This window comes from Oratosquilla oratoria, chromosome 12, assembly GCF_046742065.1.
Source record: "Oratosquilla oratoria isolate Oo_2021 chromosome 12, ASM4674206v1, whole genome shotgun sequence".
NCBI lineage: Eukaryota > Metazoa > Arthropoda > Malacostraca > Stomatopoda > Squillidae > Oratosquilla > Oratosquilla oratoria.
The window spans coordinates 45,662,296-45,679,370 of NC_134788.1; the positions used below are offsets into that span (position 1 = coordinate 45,662,296).

Sequence of the window (17,075 nt, forward strand, 5' to 3'; positions counted from 1 at the left end):
TTTCGGATCTCAACCTGGTTCCAAGTGATGGTATCCTCATCAGTATTTGTGCATGAGTTCCCTCGGCCACCTGTGGTTACGGCCGAAACTATGAAGTCATCTATAGGGTGGTCAGCCCCCCGTATCCGAGAGAGTGCGTCCGCAACAATGTTCAGTCTCCCGGGTATGTAATCGACCTGGATGTCGAAGTCGGTGATGGCCATTTGCCACCGGAGTATCCGAGTGTTCGCGCCCTTAGCAGTGAAGAGCCAGACCAATGGCCTGTGATCACTCACCAACCGGACAGGGTAGCCCATGATTAGTGGGCGGTTAACCGTGAGACCGTACACTGCCGCTAACGCTTCTCTCTCCACGGTGCTGTACCGTCTCTCATGCGTGTTCAGCGTGCGACTGAAGTACGAGAGTGGACGTCTCGCACCTCCTTCGCCCTCTTGCTGAAGCACGCCCCCCGATAGCCGAGGTACTAGCATCGGTGGTGAGTAAGAACGGTTTGGAAAAGTTGGGGTATGGAAGGACCACCGTTGATGACAAATGATGTTTGAGGGACTCAAACGCATGCAACTGAGGAGGTGTCCACGTACCAAGCACACGATTGTTGTGGTTCCCTGCGACGTCACCCTTTGTCATATCTACCAGGGGCAACGAAATATCAGCAAAGTTAGGAATAAACTTGCGATAATATCCCGCCAATCCCAAAAAGGAAAGCAACTTTTTCCGACGCGTTGGCCGGGGGAAAGCTTTGATGGCTTGGACTTTCTCTGGCTGGGGCTTTATCCCTTCCTGGGATATTACATGGCCTAGGTAAGCGACCTCCTTCTGGAAGAAATGACATTTCTCCAGCCTCAATGAGAGGTTTGCCTCCTGCAACCTCCTAAGGACATCCTCAAGATTCTTGAGGTGGTCGACCCAGGACGTACCCAGAACAATTATATCGTCCATGTACACCATCGCACTGACCCCTAACAGCCCCGTTAGTACCTGGTTCATCACCCTTTGAAAACAGGATGGAGCGTCCTTTAACCCAAAGGGGAGAGACGTGAACTCGTAATGCCCTTCGGGAGTCGAGAATGCCGTTTTCTCGCAGCTGCTTTCCATCAGTGGGATCTGGAGATGGCCCTGCTTTAGGTCAAGCAGAGAGAAGATGACGCTGGAGCCGAGACTACGCAGCATGGAATCTATATGGGGGAGAGGGAACCTATCATCAACCACGTGTCTATTTAGAGCACGAAAATCAAGACAAAGACGAAGGGTTTTGTCCTTCTTCGCAACCGGAACAATAGGAGCATTGTAAGGAGAACGAGATAGGCGAATGATCCCCTTACTGAGCATATCCCCAATGAGGTCTCTAATCTCACCTCTATACTTCTCAGGGAAGGGATAAGATTTGCGGTAGACTGGCGGTCCAAATGTCCGAATCTCGTGTAGGAAGTGAGGCGTCACGGTAAGTGGATCCCCCGGTAAGGCAAAAACATCGGCATATTTGACCACTAAAGAGGTCAGAGCCATACTTTCCCTGCCATGCCTATTAGGGAAAAATTTCCCTACTTCCAACCTTAACTTGTGTTCGCGAGAGCCATCCACTACGTTAGACGCCTGGACCATTCCCATCGAGACGTTAGTTCCACCGTCTATCAGCGCAATCTCCCCTAAGAGGGAAATGTCTCCGACCACCTGGTCTTTACGAACCTCATGGGTGTCCGGGCCCAAGTTCAGGAATGGAACTTTACACCATGCCTTGCCATCTTCCATCCTGATCAGCTCTACTACTCCCTGGCCTAGCAGGCTGGCGCCTTCGGCATATGGGCGTGCTGTAAACAGCGCCGAGAAAGTCTGACCTGCGGGAGCGAGCTCGTTTGCCCTCTCGAGCATCAATCCTACGGTTCCTCCTGAGAACCCAGGCACCCACTGATGTTCGATTGACTTAACCGGGAAAGTGGGAGTTTCACTTTCCCGCTGGAAACTATGACGCTCCTCGCACACGGCGATGAATGGTGGTGAGTGCTGAGCCGTCCCCGCAAGGATTACGGGAATATCCTTGCCCTTAACTTGGAATGTTAAAGGACTGAACGTCAACGTCACTTTGTGCGCCGCGAGGAAATCAAACCCTAAGATAATTTTGGCCGGCAAACCTTCAACAGGGATGATAAAGATAGGATGGTGGAATGAAAAACCAGCTAGATCAAAAGGAACATCTACCTTGCCAAGATTTGGCATCTCCGAACCGTCGGCCACTATGATTCTAGTGGTACCGAACTGGGAGCCTTCCATGGCGGTAGCCAAAATGCTTTTATGGATAAGAGACACCGCCGCTCCCGTGTCTAAGAGAGCACAAACAAACCTACGAGCGAGTGGCTCTAACAAGGTAACTGCGACCATGGCTAAGCTTCCACTCGGCGTACGGGAGCTAGCTAAATCGATGTGAACAATTTTCACTGCCGACTGCTGCTCAACCATTACCTTGGATTGTGGACACTCCTGCGCTGGCCGCTTTTTGACGACCCACTCGCTGCGAGACCCCTCTGAGCCTCATGACCGACACTAAACTCAGTCTCCCTAATCCGCCCTGCACCCCCGCAAGACTTGCAACACGTGGTAGGTCGACCGCGTGTTCTATAATAACACACATCAGTCGCGTGTCCTGCTTTCTTGCAATGGGTGCAGTATGGACGCCACCTATTGCGATTACCACGGCCCCGGGGACGCTTCCACGTGTTCCTTTGTCCCCCATGTCTGTGAGTCGAGTGCATGGCTTCCTCGTGAGGCCGCGTTGCGATCTCTCGCTCATGGCGAGGGCGCACCTCCACCTCTTGCAAATAGCGAGAGGGTGTCTCTGACTCCCGCAGATTGCGAGGAGAGGAAGAGCCTGGGACTCTGTTTACAGTGGAAATGTGATGTGATTGTGAAGTTGAGTGGGAAAAGGCGTCTGTGGCCGGGTATTGGTGGGTCACGGCAGGTGCGGCTGGGTACAAAGCCATGGGGGAATCAGCACCGCCTGCGTAGATCGTCTTAACTGAACAAGGATGCCGATGGGCATAGTCAATGGCCGCATGGAGAATAGGAACGATGGACGCTTGCTGGTCTGAGGTGAGGGTGGTGCCGAATTGAGAGGGCATATCCCGTTTAATGTGGGTTACCGCAGTAAAATTAGCCCACTCATCGCGCTCTGGGTGATACACTGTGTAGACCGAGACCATGTCGGCCAGACGAAGCGCGAACGAAGTGAGTGTTTCAGCTGGATGCATAGTTGCCTCCGCCAAACGATCAGCTAAAGCGCCAGCCGATGCGAGCGCGTAGAAAAAAGTGCGGAACGCTAGTTTGAACGCGTTCCAATCATCGGGATGCCCACTTTTGGCTAACCGAGCGGCAATCGCGGCATCACCGGCAGCTTTCTGCTGAGTGGCGGCTATTTCATCAGCCTCCGGGATCTCGGAGGACCACCTTTCATCTAACAGGGCGAGCCATGATTGCGCGTCCGTGCAAGCAGGCAGATTGGTAGTGGGATGATGGTTGATCCCAGAGGAAATAAATATTGGAACACATCCATCTTTCTTTTCACAAACGTACTTCCTATCTCTCCCCTCTTACTTTCATCTGTACCACATCCATCCACAATAAAAGACTCAAACCTTAGGGCACTGGTTGGAAAACTCCTAGACCCTCTTATGCCTTTACTTTTGTTAGAAATGTCCCCTGTGGGGCTACAGTGAAAAGGATGCTTAGTCCTAATCCCCATCCCATTTTTCTCGGCTCCTATGATTTAAGTGGGAATACTTGGTGGCAGCATTCTATCCCCCACCATAGGGTAAGTGAAAAAAAGGAAATGAATATTGAGAGAAGTGGTACAGGGCAGTAACAAGGGGTTGGAGGACAGCATAACGGAGGGACAGTCACAGTATAATAAAAGTGTCATCATTTCTCTGTGAACAGTCATCCTCTATCACAGACAAAATGATGTGTGGCTCTGGCCCGTAGGGGCGCCTCATATAGACCATAGAGTATCAAATGCATGTTACTTTACTACAATAACACACAGCCAATACCCCAGGCTCTACCGCTCTTGTAAAAAGTCTTGACTGTTCTTAACAGCTTTTCTCCAATCCCATATGTCTGCAATGCCTACCCTGTCATAAGCCTTTTCCAAATCTATAAAGGCAAAACTGTTCCTAAAACCTGCTCATATATTTACCTTACTATAAAAATATCATCCACACAATCCCTTCCCGTCCTAAACCAGACTGTTCTTCACCAATTACTCTCTCTCTTCCTCTCCTAATTCTCTCAATTAAAATCCTACTATAAGCCTTCCAACTACACTCAAACTGATCCCTTTGAAACTACAACACTCAAACTTGTCCTCTTTTCCCTTGTAAAGTGGAACTATACAGGAACTCCTCCAGTTCTCCGACTGTGCCGTTACGAGCAGTAACGGGGCTTTTTTTTTTTTTTATAATTCCGTGTACCTCCATGTTTACATATTTTTTGTCGTAAGGCTCGTTTCCCCTCGGAAGGGGTTTCAATTTTGTTTTTTGTAATGCTTTAATTTTAAGTGTATTTCGAACAGAGACCTCATCTGTTCGAAATCCCACCTTTGTAAGTTGTCTGCAAGCTATGTCGCAAGATAACATCGCATTATTTGTACAATGTTCACTTTAAGAATTAGAATTAAGAGGGTGTGTAAGACCGGTTGCCGTTTGTGATGTCACGTCACACATCTAGGCGCCAGTCTGGTTCGAATCTCGAAAGGTGTACACACCCCTCTCTGTAATCAACTCAGTAAGTAGTAAAACCCTTTATATTTTAGTTTTAGAGTGTACTAGTGGATCCTTGGAAATACTTTTATATCATGTGTAGCTTTTAGCCTTTAGTAACTACAGTCCCATTTCCAGTTTTCATCATTCCACCGTAACTATCGAAATTCCTTTGGGTCCATCCAAGGTCAATACATATAGGTCTGCCAATGTAAAATCCCGCGCCGTCTGTGAGGTCTCTGTGACCTCATCTGGGCCCCTCTTGACCTGAATGAGTATTGGGTTCGGCTAGAGCCGCTAGACAACTTGACAAGTTAGGTAATTCAGTTGCACCTGCTCTGTGAAGGTTACTGTGTGGTGCCGTCGATTGATTAGTGTTTAACCAAGAGCACCTCATGGGAGTGATCAGAGATACCCACATAAGAACGATTTGGGAAATAAGAAATCAAGGTATACGCTGCCACCACCCAATCGTCTATATGGATATATCTGACCATAAATGGAAACTGCTCCTTGTTATTCACGTCTGACTCCGTCCCCTTTCCTCAGGTCGTTCGGGGTTGGTTCTGGGTAGCGAAAAGGCCTATGCCCAAGTGGGGGTAGTAAAAGAATATAAGTGAAGGTCTGCTATGTGTTAATTATTACACTGAAGCAAAAATATAGTAAGGAAATACAAAAGTATATTGTGGTTTTCTCCAACTAGACAATCTATTGATCCTTACAATATGAAAAATATATGGGTATGCGAGATATCTAATAACACAGTTTTTTTTGCTTATGGGCATCATAAGTAAGGTCACAGGCACGTGGAAAAACGTAGTTATTTACGCTCCAACCTTCTGGTCACTGTATAAGTCTACTTACAATATTGTGTCTACCTTCAACCCCGTATTCTTATTAGAGAACGATCACAGACAGAATTATACTCTAAGGATTACACTCTCATAGCTAATGTATATATGCGTGACACCGTCTAACTCCTTCCACGCAGTGTTTGTGGAGTACACTCCCTTAAACCCCTTTTTTTCCATGCCTGTTATCGGAATAGTTTTTGGCATCAGATTCAAAACTTAATAATAATAATAACTATCTACCTACTATATCTGCACTATATCATTTAACTCACATATTGACATTTATTTTCATTAATCTTACAGAACGTACCCATACCTGTTATCGGAATAGTTTTTGGCATCAGATTAAAATTTTAGCTGCGCACAAAAAGAACGAGACGGCTATGTGTTCGTATCTATGGGTAAACTACTAACCTCCCTGTTGTATTATTTCGTAAAACTTCATTTCGCTTCTCAACACAGCCCCTAGCTGCTACAATCTCTCCCTAAACTATTTCTCTAGTGGAATCCTGAACTGAAAGTTGGGAATTTTTCCTATTACTCTTAAAATTAATGGCCTTAGTTTACGCCTCTGTCCGAACGTGTTAGTGACGTCACGGGTGGGCGGAGCAATGGTGCGCCCGCTATGTTCGAGAACATTCTAATGTCGTCTCGAAGCTTTAGTTGAACCAAAATCAGCTGAAATATATTTGTAGCTATCTCCTATTGTATGTTTTTCTTCAATGATTATAGTAAGGCTCTTTGCCAACACATCTTGATAGGCAGACATAGAATAGAATAAATTCATGGTCTATTAAGGCTCTATTTTCTACTTTGCTTCTTGGTTGAGTAAAACCGTCACGACGTCCATAATACCCAGTCTCTCAAATCAACACTCAAATAAATAAATAGATAAATAAAACGAAATTCCAAAAATAATATCCCTTCAAAATTCCTGTCCTTACAACTGCACGTCGTACAGTCTATCTGTTGTACTGTCTCGGATTTTTATTATTATATTTTGGAAAGAATGCCAAACAACTGTGCAGTTTATGCCTGCTTCAACAGAAAAGTAAAAACAGCAGGGTCAGGTATTCGTTATTTTAGATTCCCAAAAAATGAAGAAATCAGGAAGAAATGGATTATATCATGTGGTCGTGCTGACAAGATAAATGCTGATAATGCAGTGATATGTTCGGTACATTTTTGTAACAGTGATTACAAGGATGACATGAAGTCTCGTCTCCTTCAAATCGAATCACCGCAGAGGCAGCGAGTGCTGAAGGATGGAGCAGTTCCCTCCTTTGTTTTACCTAAAGGTAAGATATGTGTAAACCAAAATACTACTATTACTACTACTACTGCTACTAATGATAATAATAAGAACAACAGTGGCTTAGAGTACTTTATGTCACAGCAAAATAAGTCTTTATTATGTATTGGTATCATATTTGTGAGTGAGGAAGGGAGATCTACGATATTTTTTATTATTCTAAAGAATATTTTAAACACTTTCAGATACCTGTCCAACTGAGATTTGCAGCAGCAGATCAGACAGGGCAGAAAAGCGTGGGCGCAAAAGAACAGTGCAGCAACAAATGCTAAGTGACAATAGTGATGAGTTGCATAAAAGTGATGCTGGTAATAGAGTAATTTCAAACATCTGTGACACACAAGGTGATCAAAGTGACCAACCAGCAAGTGGTAAGGATAGCCATAATGTTCTACAGAATAAGATGAATATTATGGAGAGGCCTTCCTCACCAAAAGCAGCAAGTGTTTCAGAACTTCCAGAAAACATTCAGAACAAAATTAGAAAGCTAGAAGAGGAAAATCAACAGCTACAGAAAGAAAACGCTTCCTTGAAAGAAAATATTTGTCATTCACAAGTAAGTGATTGCAAAGTGCATTATGAAATTCGGAATATTTTGAAACCTCTTTTCAGTGGGACCCAAATAAGTGCTTTAATTATGAAAAGCAAGAAAGTGAAATCGTGGACTGATGAAGATATAGCATCCGCCCTTACTCTTAGAAGTTTAAGTCCAAGATGTTATAGGTATCTAAGGAACAAAAAGGGATTTCCATTGCCATCTGTGTCCACTTTAAATCACCGAGCACAGAAGTTTGCTTGTGAGCCTGGCCTCTTATCATCTGTTTTAACACTACTGAAATCGAAATCTGAAATGTTAGGTACAGTTGAAAAACTTACAGTACTCTCATTGGATGAAATGAGTATTGAAAAACAATGGAGTTACGACAAAGGGAATGATGTACTTTATAAACCACATAAAAGTGTTCAGGTTGTTATGTTAAGAGGGCTTGTAGGGAGGTGGAAGCAACCAATATATTATCAGTTTGATGAATCGAATATGCAGGATCAGTTATTAGACATAATTAAAGAAGTCGAATATGTTGGTTATCCTGTTGTTGCAGTGGTACATGACTTAGGGTCTACTAACTTGCGTATATGGGAAAAATTTGGTATTGACCCAATTGAAGCAAAGAAAACTTCCTTTAGAAACCCATGTGCTGATAGAGAAGTGTTTGTATTTGCAGATGCTCCTCACTTGATCAAACTGATTAGAAATAACTTTGTGGATTCAGGGTTCTTCTTGAAGGATGGAAGTTTTGTTTCTGATTCCTGTATTCGGGAAATGCTTGTCAAAACCAAGACAGAATATGGTTTAGCTTATAAACTGAATGATATGCACCTGAATGTACGTAAGCATCAAAGACAACGTGTCAAACATGCAGTGCAGTTACTTTCACAGTCATGTTCCAGTTCAGTTAAATATCTAGGAGAAAAGGGACTGTTAGAAAGTCCTAACTGGTTTGAAACTGCAGAAGTGATAAGTCTGGCGGACGAGTGGTTCGATGTTATGAATTCTTATTCCATGTATGGTGACAAAAGCTCACGCAACGCATTTGGAATTCAGTTAGATAATCAGATAAACATTTTGAATAAGATGACTAACCTGATGGCAACAATGAGAGTAAAAAAACAAACAAATCAAAGAGCCTTTATAAGTTTCAGAAGGGAATAATGTTATCGAATCAGTCACTTATAGGTCTATTTCAAATGGTTCAGAAGTTATACGATGTTAAATACATAATCACACAAAGGCTTAACCAGGATTGTATTGAGCATTTTTTCGGGTGCATTAGACAAATGAGTGGTCCATTCGAGCACCCAAATGCTGTAGATTTTAAATTCAGGCTGAGAAAGGTGTTGCTTGGGAAAGAAGTCGCATTAGTTAGTGACAAAACAAATTCCAGGAGTAAGGATGACGATTATGACTGCCTTTCAAGTCATACGTCTCAGGGGATAAATCAAGATATAAATGAAACATCTAATAAGAGAAAACTAGCATTGGAAATATGCTTAACTAGTCTCGTTTTTAAAAGCATGGATGTTGATTTGCAGTCTGATAACACTGATGTTGATGCTGACATAGATGGAAACATGAGTGAGGTGGAAATATCTGAAAATGGAGTAAAATCTGTTGCAACAGTAATTGAAGAAGAGTCATTGCGATACATAGGAGGTTATATAGTAAAGAAATTTGCTTCAAATTACCCTCGGCTACGGAAAAATGTATGTGATCAGCCATCCTCACACAAGACATGGATAGATATGGTAAATAGAGGTAATCTGTATATTCCTTCTGATCATTTATTTTCCCAGTTAACAATCATGAGAGAGGTGTTCAAGGCTCTACATTCTGAAGACCTTACAGAAGGAACCAATTGTTTGAAAACTCTCGCTTCTGATCTTGAAAGTGCAAATGTTGACTTACCTAAAGATGTCATAGCATTTTTTGCTCAAATTTCCTTGTACTTTAGAATGAGGCATCTCAATAACCTTCTAGTTTTGGAAAAGAAAAAACAAAGAGAATGCAGAAGTGAGGCTCGCAAAACTAAGAAATTGTAATACAGCTATGAGAATCTTCAACATGTGAATTCCCTTTCCTTTGTTCAAAACATGTATCATTTTCATGATTTCACTGGGTGCAGGTCCTCATTTAAAGAGTTTGTAATGTGATTTATTGCTATGTATATTTACAAGATAGAAATTAAAAACATACTTTACGGCATATGGCTTAACATTTGTTACCAAAGAAGTTGTCTCAATAAAGTTTCATTCATATATATAGTTTTATTTTAAATTGAATTTTCCATATAACATCGACAGTACTTAGAAATTAATTAATTTATATTGTAACTGGAAATAGTCACTTAAAACTGAACAAGTAGGGAAGAAAAACTTAGTAACGGAGAATGAGGTATGGATGGGCCTAGTTGAGCCCCCCGACTGCTCAAGAGGGGCTCAGGTGAGGTCACAGACACCTCACCCGATTTCACATTGGCAGACCTGTTTGTATTGACCTTGGGTCCATCCTGCGTGATGGATCGGATCTGCAATAAAGACGGATCGAACATTCCCGTGAATAAATAACCTTCCGTCCCAAGTCTGTCTACGTCACGGACGCTATGATGCTGATTGTCCATTTGATCTGCGCAGTCCCCAGTTCGCTGCGCCTCACCGACACTCCACCCTCTTTTAGAAAAACATTAAACAACTTCACCAGACAGTCCCTTATCACTGTACCTCTTTTTCTTAGGCTCTTTACATAACGTCCATCCAACCCTTTCACCTTACTTTTCCTTATTTCTCCTCCATTTTCTTCACTCATCACTTTCATTTTCTTAGCACTTCCCACTGCAACTACCTTTCCCTCCCTATCCTCCTTCACATTTAGCAACCCCCTAAAATACTCTGCCCACCTTCCTCTTATTGCCATCTCTTCCATTATCATCTCTCCATCTGCATCTTTTACCTTTTCTTCTCTACTTCATTCGCCTCTTCTTCCTTTCTTAATTTCCTTCCAAAACATCTTTTTATTACTTTAAAAAGATTCCCTCCCTCTTATCTTTGCCCCAGGACAGCGGTGGCGCCATGGGGGGCTTTAGCCTCCCCAAAAAAGTGGTCAGCCCCCCCATTAGCCCCCCAACTGAAATGAGCAAATTGAACATTTAAAACACTCATTAAAATTATTTTATCAAGTGGAATTTTTAATGGCAAGGGCTAAAAATATGTCAGCCATCAGCGCTAGTCCTACCATTAACCCCCTCCCCATCTGAAATGAGGACAATATATGTTTATTATTGCGGCGTTATACAAGTTCAACTACTTTCATTATATATGACCCACGCCTCAAATCACCTGTAACCCGCTGTAGAAATGTCACACATTACAGATAGCCTATCTGTAATGTGTGACATATATATGTATAGCCTATCTGAGTTAGACTATGCAACGAATCAGGGCGTGGCCAGGCGACAATAGTATTCCCAAAGTATATAGACCAGGGGTTCTCAAAGTGGTCGATCGGAACATCCAAGGGGTCAATGAATAGCCAAGGGGTTGAAAGGGGGTCGGTGAATGTTTACTGCTGGAGTAGAAGAGACCATTTAAAAATAATTTCAAACTACAAAATTACACTGTATGCTAATTATGCTAATAAACATTTTAGTTAATACCAATCATTGCTTTAATACCGATTATATAAAAAATACTTCATAAAAGGTTACAATACATTATTGTAGTGGAATTCATATATATATATATATATATATATATATATATTATATATATATATAATACATACATATATATGTGTACATATATATATACATATATATATGTATACATATATATATATATATATATATACATATATATATATATTTACATATATATATATATATATATATATATATATATATATATATATATATTCGACGCACCTAAGTTATATCACATTAGACCTCTGTCACACTCCAAACTTCATCATAGTTCTTAACTCTTCTTAAACTTTTCTTCGCATTCATTCTTAACCTCTACCCACGTTGATTTTTTTTTTCTGTCATATTTGAGATGGTACCAATATGAATGGATCGTATTTATATGGAAAACCAGATATAACTAATATTAATAACTAATGAGACTGAGTAATTTCTTAAAGACGCAATAGATTATGAAATCAATTCAAACTAATTAAATCAAATCAATTGAATTTTCAATTTTACAGCCTTCGTATGTACTGTAGTGTTCATAAGCAAGACGCATAATTTAGGCGAAATTGCGTTCTTGGCAACAAGAAACTTCAATCAGTTTGATCGGAAACACTTTGAGAAATTTAGTGGTTGTTATTCATGCAGTTTCAGTTTGGTTGGTGGTGGGTTTGTTTGTGATATTGTACATGCTGAGGTTTTTCAACTTGCTGTTTCAATCTTGTAAATCGTTTTCCCCACATGGAGATGATTTCAATTCATGGATCTGTTTTTATATTGTGGTGCTGCTACATATATATGGGCATTTTTATGCATAAATATACAAAAACCTGTATACGTACTTTCAACTGTTTTTGTTTCGTTGTGAAGCACATGCTTTTTCTTAATTTCACAGTTCCACTAATAACTATACAGGCTCTTGTTTCTTAAGGATGTTTTCCATTCGTTTATTGGTTGTTGCTCGCAGCACATTAGCGCAGGGGGACCCGCTCAGTTTCGAGTCCAATATTACCAATATTGGATTTTAAACGAATCCAGCGATCTTATCAAGATGACACTGTTACTATACTATAAATGTTGTTATTTGATAATAGTGATGTTGAGAGCGCCAATAATGTTTTATATGAATTTTGCATTAGAAAGACAAAGAGGAAAGATAGAAATGTTAAAGACGAAATATTAATCTCTTCTTTGAGAATTAGAATCAATGTAAAAATTAATAAGCTTAACATATTTTTGTAACAAAAGTCATCAAAAGGATGGAATATTTATACAAATATTTAACCTAAGCTAACCTAACCGAACCTAATTCAGTTAAAACCTAACCTAAAGTGAACCTAACCTACCTAATGTATTTCCCAATGGTGACAATTGACGAATGAGTCACGAAGTCTATAAGTGGTTCGAATCAGCCATTGCTAGCGAGGGCTGAATGAACCACGGAAATGAACACAATTTCTGATTGTTAGTGTGTTATGTATAGGGCCTATAGTACTTAAAGAAAATTTCGTCCCACCCCCATTTTTAATCATATGTTCTATTCTTCTGTATAGGTCATGGATCGCTTCCTAATTCCCCACAAGAGGCAACGAGTTAATGACGACGATCAAGAACCATGTACTTCTAGTTCTACTGAAAATCCGGAGTTGGAAGAGAAGGTGGAAGATGACAGTGCCCAGAAAAACACAAGACGTCCTCCAGGGCCAAATAACATCAGCCTGCTGCCAGATAGTGGGCCTACCTGTCCTGACTTGAAGAAATATCCTTCACACATGCAAGGTGGTCAAACAAGATCATTCAATAAAAGATGGCACCAACAATATTCTTGGATTGAATATTCCGTGGTCAAAGATGCAGCTCACTGTTCTGCGTGTCGTCATTTTACAACTTCCCATCTTGGTCGAGCTGAACAATTATTCACCCACAACGGATTCAAGAATTGGAAGAAGGCAACCATGTCTGTGAAGGCTCATGATACTTCAGCTTGTCATAAATTTGCGATGCAAGCTTGGGGAGAATTCAAATTGCAGAAAGTTACAGGGGCAACAATTTATCAAGCCATTGATGTCGGGCATGCCAAGACAGTGGTGGATAATCGGCGGTACATTAAAGCAGTTATTGATGTACTTCTCTATACAACATGTCAAAATGTTGCCCAGAGAGGGCACAGAGAAGGGGATGAATCCGACAATCGAGGAAACTTTTTGGAATGACTTAATGTGCTAGCCAAGTATGATCATACAGTCGCAAAAAAAGTTATCGGTCCGGGGAATGCAAAATATACTCACCACGATATACAGAATGAATTATTTGAAATAATGGCAGGTATGATCAGAAAGGAGATAAGTGATGAGGTGAAACAAGCAGTGCACTTTGCCATCATGGTGGACGAAACGAAGGATATAGCGAAGAAGAAGCAGATCTCTATTGCTGTGAGGTATCTCCATGATCTGGAACTTCATAAAGAATTTTTGGATTTCACACCAGTTGAAGGCCTTGATGCAGAATCGTTACTCCAGAAGATAAAAGAAACTTTAGCCAAATGCAAAATTGACCACAGTACCTGTATCGGTCAGCGCTATGATGGAGCGGCAGATATGTCGGGTTGCACCAATGGGGTCCAAGAAAGATTCAGAAGAGATGTTTCACAGGCTGTATACATTCACTGCTATGCTCATAGGCTAAACCTCGTTTTAGTTGACTGTGTAAACAATATAAGGTCAATCTCGGAGTTTTTCATCACAATCCAATCACTATACAATTTTTTTCTCTTCGTCGGTGGTGCATCAGGATGTCTAGTCTCACAGAGATGAGAAATGAAGAGAGCTGGGAGCAACTACGAAATCATGCTGAAGAATTGTGCCAGACTAGTATGGATTCGTAGACAACTTGCACGTCAGAGGCAAAGGGCAGCCCCACGATACTTGGATGAGTTTGTCATAACATCCAGCATAGGACAAGATGATGATTCGAATGACTCCGATGTTACCAAGAGACGGATTTACTACTCCGTGATAGACAAGTTTCTCAGTGAATTGAGAAGAAGGTTTTCCGGTGATGCATGCCAGGTACTTATTGGAGTATCTGCCTTCAACCCCAATCATCCAACCTTTTTGAACAAGGAAAAGCTATCAGGAATGGCTGCAAATTACGGGGTGAAGGACAAAGATCTATCCGTAGAGCTGCACCAACTAGCAAGGTTGATTACCAGAAAGCAGGAGCAGGGAATGGAAGTGGACACACCTATGCAACTTGCCATCATGCTCCAACCGTACAAAGATGCATTCATAGATTTGTATAAACTAATGCGTATTAATGTTACTCTTCCAGTTAATTCACCATCATGTGAAAGAAGCTTCTCGTGCCTAAAGCAACTGAAAACCTATTTGTGTAACAGTAGCGGTGACAAGCGTACCAGTAATCTTGGAGTACTAAACATCAAATCCCAAAGAGCAAAGATGTTAGGCAGGGATATGATTATCGATGCATTTGCTGCCAACCATAGGGATAGGCGTATCATTTTAAAGTAGGTGGAACGATGTATTTCCTGAGATATATCATCGTGAGTTTCTCTTCTTTTTTTAACTTTATCTGTTTATGGTTGAAATCCATGAAATGTCAAAACATCAAGGATTTACTGGTTTTTTCATATGAAGGACACTGAATGAAGAAAACATGAATTTCTATCTGTTTTTAAAACTATTCTTAAGGAACAACTTGCAACTAAGTTCAGTAAGAGGATTACATCTTTGTTATCGAAATATGCAAATAGTTTCTAGGGAAGTGCTTATGTTTCAAAAGTGTTTGTTCAGCTATATACGAATTTCACTTTCATTCATATGAATGTTATACAAACCGGAAAACTTTTTTGTTTTTGTTTTTATTTCAATTTTTGTTTATTCGACAATTGAAGAAATATAGCCTACTTCAAGTAATGTTTCATGAAGTAATTTATACAGACGTATATGCTATATGGGTTAAAAGGGTGATTAGATGCCAGGGCCCACAATATTATATAAGAAGCTTTTGATTTTCCACATTGGCCCTGAATTTCCTATGGCATATACTACCCAACGACGTACAGTGTCCAAACTGCAAGCTTCCCTGTACTTATAGGGCAAGTAAGCATTCTTGGTACTGTGGGAGGTGGAAAAAAATTGCAAAGACAAAGCGGTCTAAACAGTGTCCTTACACAAGGTCGGATTATAAAGGCACATTTTTAGAGGGAACTCACTTAAAACCCTCGCAGATAATCTCGTTTGTGAACCATTGGCTTCACAAACAGTGGAACCATCATACGGTTATAAAAAAAATGAATTTCGCTCCAACCACCAGTGTGGACTGGCGGAGTTTCTGCGCTGAAGTCATCGAGCGTTGGCTCGAAAATCAGGATCCTATTGGGGGGGAGGGCATTGAGGTCGAGATCGACGAAACTCTCTTCATCAAGAGGAAATATAATAGGGGTCGCTTCACAAAACAACTGTGGGTTTTTGGTGGCTTCGAAAGACTCACCAAAAAGTGCTTCCTTGTGCCTCTACTGAACAAAGACAGGAGTGCTCGTACGCTCGTGCCGATCATTAAAAAGTTTATTAAACCAGGCTCTGTTGTCTATAGTGACTCCTGGCGGGCGTACAAACAACTGTGCGACCAAGGTTACAGCCACTTCGTGATCAATCATAAAGATCACTTTGTTGATCCGAACAATCCAAAAGTTCACACTCAAAATATCGAGCGTCTCTGGCTAGACTTGAAGCAGTGGTCTAAACGCCCAGGAATCAGAACCAAATACTATAAGCAGTATCTGGCGCGCTATAGCTTCCTCCACACCTACGAGGAAGAAAAAGTGCTACATCATTTCTTCCTGCAACCTCATCACCTGAACAATCAACCTCTTCAACACAAGCCTCTACTTCATCAGCATAAGGTAATCATAATGCTATTATTGTACGGTTCGGAATACCTCTACTGATGTGGTTTATTGCTACGTTCTGAGGCTGCATAGATGTAGAGAACTTCATATATGTCTCATGTGTTCCTAGTCATAAATGTTGTGATATTAACCCATTAAACTCCGATGACAAGATGTCTTGTCATTTGGTCAAATAAAACAAAAAATCATAAAACACCAAAATGTTTGATCAAACACCAGAAAAATATGACGTCAGTCCTCGCTTCGCTCAGGACTGACGTCATATTTTTCTGGTGTTTGATCAAACATTTTGGTGTTTTATGATTTTTTGTTTTATTTGACCAAATGACAAGACATCTTGTCATCGGAGTTTAATGGGTTAACGCTGGTGTAATACATTCTCATTATATAGCCCCTCTATTTTCTTTCCGCTGTTATTAAATGCAGGAACAGTATGGTACGAACTTTTTTATGAGGCTCAATATTTATTTCCCGTGTTTTATGGCTACGTTCTCAGGCTGCAATGATTTAGACAACTTCATATATGTCTCATGTGTTCCTAGTCATAAATGTTGTGATATTAACGCTGGTGTAATACATTCTCATTATATAGCCTTTCTATTTTTTTCCGGTGTTATTAAATGGCGGAACAGTTAGGTACGAAATTTTTTATGAGGCTCACTATTTATTTCCTATCGTAGCATTCAAATTCATTACGAAGACAGGTCAGCCAAGGCATACAAATACACATTATAGCAAGGTATTTAGCGATTCGTCGCTGCAGTTTGTAAACCACAAAATGGCGGCCATCTATAGACCCGAGTACGCTTCGCTAAATGTAGCGAATCATCGCTGCCGCTTGTAAACCACAACATGGCTGCCATGTATAAGCCCCAAAACACGGCACATTCCCGTCAACAACGTTGAATTATTGGTATTTCAATGACATTCCTGGCTATAGATCTTACAGCTGTGATCTTGCATACGCCCATTACTCCATTTATTGCTCCT

The 17,075-nt window shown here is 41.1% G+C and overlaps 1 protein-coding gene across 1 annotated transcript; it reads left to right on the forward strand.

Annotated features, from left to right (window-relative positions):
• Window positions 1-5,787: 5,787 nt before the first annotated feature.
• Window positions 5,788-9,512, forward strand: LOC143032060 (uncharacterized). The gene is made up of 4 exons (XM_076196526.1): window positions 5,788-6,900; window positions 7,100-8,574; window positions 9,006-9,176; window positions 9,267-9,512. The coding sequence occupies exons 1-4, from the start codon at window positions 6,612-6,614 to the stop codon at window positions 9,510-9,512; spliced, it is 2,181 nt and encodes a 726-aa protein (XP_076052641.1). The 5' UTR covers window positions 5,788-6,611.
• Window positions 9,513-17,075: the final 7,563 nt, after the last annotated feature.